Source organism: Diabrotica undecimpunctata, chromosome 1, assembly GCF_040954645.1.
Source record: "Diabrotica undecimpunctata isolate CICGRU chromosome 1, icDiaUnde3, whole genome shotgun sequence".
NCBI classification, from domain to species: domain Eukaryota; kingdom Metazoa; phylum Arthropoda; class Insecta; order Coleoptera; family Chrysomelidae; genus Diabrotica; species Diabrotica undecimpunctata.
Window position 1 is genome coordinate 150673933 of NC_092803.1, and position 6277 is coordinate 150680209.

Genomic DNA, 6277 nt, shown 5'->3' on the forward strand with positions numbered 1-6277 from the left:
GCGGAGTCAAACCCGGAAAACAACTGAAACCACATATAGCTCCCGCGGAAATTTCAAATTCAATATATATATATATATATATATATATATATATATATATATATATAAGTGTAATATCATACCCTTATTCATGTGAAGAGATAGCAGTTTGAATTCGTCTAAAAAGAGTTTATTATCGTTAAAATTCTACAATATAAATTATTAACAATAATAACATAACTAAAATAACTTAACAAAAATACAAACCTAAAAAGAGAATCAAGAACAATGCTATTTCTTACGCCATTAAGTAATTTGACAATTGTACCATACAATTTACAATATATGTCAATGTCAATAAAACTTAAACAGTCATACAACCTAAAACTTTAAATAACTAAAAATAACTAAGCCCTGCTGTTTCACTTAAAATAAACATAGGTTTACTTTTACATCCCCCTACCAAAAAGGTATGATAAACCATCTAAGTATATGGTTTATCACAAGGCATCAATTTTGAAATATGGAAATAATTCATATCATTCTTTTTGTATCCAATATCTACTTCATATAATGTATTTGAAATTTGTTTTTTTATTTGAAATGGACCTACTCTTACTTCGTCAAGTTTTTTTCTATTTAGTTTTGATTTATTTTCTACATATGCCCAATCTCCCTCTTTGAATTCATAGGATTTTCTATTTTTGTCATACAGTTTTTTATTATATTCATGATGTCGTACCGAATTTTTATAGGCTATTTCTTTATCTTTTGATACATTTGTTGTCTCACACAGTTCCTCGGGAACAATCGGATCTGCTTTTCCAAAAAGCAAATATTCTGGGCTATATCCGGTTACAGAATGATCTGTTTTATTGTATTCCTCTATACATTCTTCAGCTATTTTTGTCCATGCTCGAATTCTAGTTTCATTTTGTTTGCATCTTATTCTGTTAACTAATGTCTGATTAAGTCTTTCATTTAATCCATTCGAGAATGGACAGTCTACTGCTGTAAAAATTAATTGAATATTTAAATGTTTCATATGATTTCTAAATATTTTGGAATTAATTCCTGGATACTGATCTGTTAATAATGTTTTTATGGGGTGTTTATCTTGAATTTTGGCGATTAATTTTATGAAATCATCTGTGGTCTGATTTTTAGAAGTAACTGCAAACGCATATCTGGTGAAGTGATCTACAAGTAAGTGGAGGTATTTTTTTGTCGAACGATTGCCACCAAATCCTCCTATTGTATCTAAGGACATTATCTGAAAAGGTTCTTTTGCTGGACCCAATTGTGACAGAAGACCATATTTTGGACCGATTCTTGTTTTATTTTTACAGCAGATCTCGCATTTTTGACAGATATCCTTTGCTAGTGAATCTATATTCTTAATGTAGTAAAAATTTCTAATTTTGTTTGTTACTTTACCAGCACAAATATGACCATAAAATTTGTGAACTTTTGTTATTAACTCTTTTCCAAAATCTTTGGATAAAATTATTCTTTTTTCATTCTTCCTTAATTTATAAAATATATCTTGGTTCAAAATTGTTCCTCTCATTGTATCTATAACTTGTCGATTATTATTTTGGTCTTGTTTTATCTCAGTTAATGTGACTAGGTTTACTGTTCTTATGAATGTTTCTGCATTTTTCATATTTTCCAACACTGGGTTTCTAGAAAGGCAGTCTGCTTCTACATTTTCTTTTCCAGGTTCATATTTAATGTCGAAGTCAAATTGTGAAAGAAAATGTGTCATATCTCCTAATTCTTTATCTGGTCTTGTACGAAGTTCTCTTCCCTCAAGGGGTTTATGATCAGTAATAACGAGAAATTTTCTTCCCATTAGCCAGTATTGCCAAAATTTTATTGCTTCTTTAATTGCCAGGCATTCTAAAAAAATAGCCTTTTTATTTTTTTGATATTTGTTCAATTTTTTTGAAAAGTATGCTACGGGTTTCATTTCTCCATCTCTTTGTTTTTGTTTCAGAACCGCACCAATTCCTAGAACACTAGCATCTGTATATATAGTTGTAGGAGCATTTGGGTTAAAAATGGCTAGTATAGGTTCAGAACAGAGGATATTCTTTGCCCTATCAAAAGCTGTTTGGCAGCTTAAAGACCAGTGGAATTTGATATCTTTTCTAAGTAAATTATGTAGTGGCTCTAATAACCTAGCTGAATCTTTTATATATTTGTGGTAAAAATTTACTTTTCCCAAAAACTGTCGTACTTTTTTTCTCGTGTCTGGTGCTGGAAAATCTCTGATCGATATTAAATTATCATGTAACGGACGAACTGAATTGTGTCCCACAATGTGTCCCAAATATTTAACCTCTTCTCTTGCAAAATTACATTTTAGAAGTTTGAGCCTAAATCCCTCTTCAATAATTGCTTTCATAAGTCTTTCTATATGGTCTAAGTGTTCTTCAAATGATAATGAGAATATTAAAACGTCATCTATGTAGTTTATACAAAATGAATTTAAATTATGCTTCCTGATAATATTACTTAAAATTCTTTGAAATATTGCGGGAGATGTTTTAAGCCCAAAAGGTAAGCATTTCCATTGCCAATGACCACTTTGGGTAACGAAGGCTGTCTTGTATTTATCTTTTATCCGAACTGGAATACACCAAAAAGCAGAATTTATATCTAAAGTAGTAAAGAACCTAGCATTCCTTGTTTTGGTCAAAATCTCGTCAATTAAAGAAAAAGGTTGGGGTTCAGGAATAATTAATTTGTTTAACTCACGAAAGTCAATGCACAATCTTGTTTTAGATCCTTCATCTTTTTTAAAAGCCAATGTAACAGGTGCTGCAAAAGGTGAAGATGATTCTTCTAGTAAATTTGCTTTTAATAATTGTCCTATTTGAAATTCTATCTCTTTTTGGTCTTCTATCGAGCATCTATAGGGTCTTTTTGCAACAAATTTATGTTCTAAAAGTTTAATTTGAGCTTCATTATTTTGAACCTGCCCAATGTCAAATTTATGTTTTGCAAAAATATTGTCATATTTATTTAGTAATATTTCTATTTTATTTTTCTGATATGGCAATAAATGTTGTAATTTTGCTTCAAAAAGTTCTGTGGGAATTCCCTCATTAAAGTTTATGGAGTATTCTGTAATATTAATATTATAATTAAATTTTTCGATTTTTTCTTCAATTTTTCCGTATAATCTTTGATAAATCTCTAAATCAAAATCTTGTTTCATTTGAAAATTTAAAATAGAATCTAATCCGAGTAGAATATCGTACTCAAAATATTCATCATTAATTACAAAAAGATTAATATTTTTCTCAATTTTATTAATTTTCAGTTTTGCAATTAGTTTTCCTGTAAAATTTGTTCTGCCATTTATCGTTTTAAACATATTCCTATCTTCTTGAATATCTAATCCTAACTTTCTTGCCACCTTCGAATTCAGAAGAGTAACATTTGAGCCTGGGTCATAAACTCCACATAATTCTTTATTATTTAGGAATACTTTTAATTTGATCAATGGCAGCAAATCTAGTTTTTTTGTTCAGTTACTGTTTCATTTAATGTCTCCTGTATAGCAATATTATTAATATATTTAATATCATTTGATTTGTTTTCTTTTGTTACCTTTTTATCTTTTTGCTTTAAACGGCATATTGCCTCTGGATGAAACCTCCCAGGGAATCCTTTTCTATCACAATATTGACAAGTAGTTTTCTGTTCTTCTGGTATTATAGTAGATTTTTGATAAAAATTTGGTTTTGTCTCCAATTTATTCTTCTTTTTTATAACTAAACTTTCCAATTTTCGTAATTCGCCTACCAATTTTTCCATTGTTGTAACGTCAGCTCTATTAATATTATCTTGTATATAAATTGGCAAATTTGTTACAATTAAATCAATTAGTATATCAATGGGAAAATCATTCTTTATATTTAGCAATAAATTTTCTTTACGAAACGCATAATCAACAATACTACCACCTATATACCTAAAAGAATAAGCTTGCCTATGATTATGCCAACCTGTTTCACAAAAACTATCTAAAAAATTAATTTTCCATACCTCAAAACTGTTATCTAAGCCTAATGTTATTATTTTTGATTCAAACCATTCTTTTGCTATTCCATCAAGAAACAAACGTAGAATCAAAATCTTGTCTTCATCAGCAACCACCTCACATCGCAAACATTCTGATTCGAAGGTCTTGAGCCATGAATTCATTGGAACATTATTTCCATCAAAATTTCGAAGTACAAAATCATCTTTTATTTTTTTTAAATTTTTCTTTTCAACTTTAGGTAAATTTGTGTCATTAAATTTCTGGAGCAACTCAGCAAATGATGGAAATTGTTCAGCTGTTTCTATCTTCTCATACACTGGTAATAAGGTCTGTTGTAAGTACTCACTTTGATAAACCACATCACCATCTGAATCAAAATAAATCTCCTTCAAATTGTCTTCTAATGCTATAGTACATGTTCTAAAGGATCCTCTTGTTTTCATAGATGCTAATATATTCTTCACTTTTTTCAGATGAAATAGTTCAGAATGATCAATTTGACTTTGTTTTTCAAAGGGGATTTCATAATAAAAACGGGACCCTGTTGGCTGCAGCCACTTAAATTTATATACATTTTTCTTACTATCACTACTGTTTGCTTCTATAGCCATGCAAATTCTCATTGATGTAAAATTCATTCTTAAATATCGTTTTATCTAAATAACGGCTTGGAAATTTATAGTTATCACTATATTTTTTTTTATCAGCTTAAGTTCTTGATTTATAAGTGTAATATCATACCCTTATTCATGTGAAGAGATAGCAGTTTGAATTCGTCTAAAAAGAGTTTATTATCGTTAAAATTCTACAATATAAATTATTAACAATAATAACATAACTAAAATAACTTAACAAAAATACAAACCTAAAAAGAGAATCAAGAACAATGCTATTTCTTACGCCATTAAGTAATTTGACAATTGTACCATACAATTTACAATATATGTCAATGTCAATAAAACTTAAACAGTCATACAACCTAAAACTTTAAATAACTAAAAATAACTAAGCCCTGCTGTTTCACTTAAAATAAACATAGGTTTACTTTTACATATATATATATATATATATATATATATATATATATATATATATATATATATATATATATATATATATATATATATATATATATATTTTATATATATGTATTTAAATATGTCACAAGCAATTAAACTTCTCAAAAAAATATTCATTATATTCAAATATATAATAATATATACAAATTGAGATATTTGCTACAAATTAAATAAGAACTAATCATACTAATTGTGGGCTTCTTCCTCCCTTCTTGATAGCCTTCGGTCTTCCGGATATTACATATATATATATATATATATATATATATATATATATATATATATATATATATCTATATATATATATATATATATACATTATATTATATATATATATGTATATATATATATATTATATATATATATGTATATATATATATTATATATATATATATATATATATATATATATGTATATATATATATATAATTATCCTAAACGTTTGGTTAACATGTTATTTTATTCTAGGATGTAGAAAGGTTGGCCAAGCAGTTGCCCAACGTTGTGAAGTTACAATTAGTCAAAGATAGACGGTTTAATCATCTGGATTACCTTTGGGCAAAAGATGTGCACACAATTCTCAATGATGATCTGATTGCCACTCAGAATAAATACATACCAGTTGAGCCACCTCAGAACTCGGCAAATACCATTTATGGAAGAATTGCTTGGTTCCCAATGGTAACAATGATTATTGTTGTATTAGCAATATAATAAAAGATATTATTTAATACACGCTTAAAAAATTTCTGTTTTTTTTTCGTATTACAAACTTACGAATAATTTAAACGTTTATGGGGCAATGAGAACATTGTGTAGAGAGTGTATTGCATGTTGGAGTAACCATTATGGTGGCTCCCTATCTTATATACTAAAACGCTAAGCCCTTTTCTAGTCCACCACTTTACTCAAAAACCATATTAGATAATTAAAATATTTTTTCGGAATATTATTAGTATTACGTATGAGATTGTCAAGATATACTTTTGGTACAAAATTTCACTTCTGGTTTTGAAATGATCGGAAGTTAAAATTTACTTTAAGTTTTAGACCCCCACAATGTATATATGGATCGAAAGGTCTCGTCGAGACAAATCTAAATATGTACTTCCGGTTGCGATCCGACACCGGAAGTGACCCGAAACGCACATAAAACGTCAAG

General features: G+C 28.2%; 1 protein-coding gene across 1 annotated transcript in view; it reads left to right on the forward strand.

Moving 5' to 3' along the window:
• LOC140432363 (lipase 3-like) overlaps positions 1-5863 on the forward strand; it is a 26277-nt gene extending 20414 nt beyond the window's left edge. Inside the window, exon 7 of the mRNA XM_072520211.1 lies at positions 5584-5863. Coding sequence (XP_072376312.1) covers positions 5584-5829 — 246 coding nt within the window. The 3' untranslated portion in view covers positions 5830-5863. The remainder of the gene's footprint in view (positions 1-5583) is intronic.
• Positions 5864-6277: the final 414 nt, after the last annotated feature.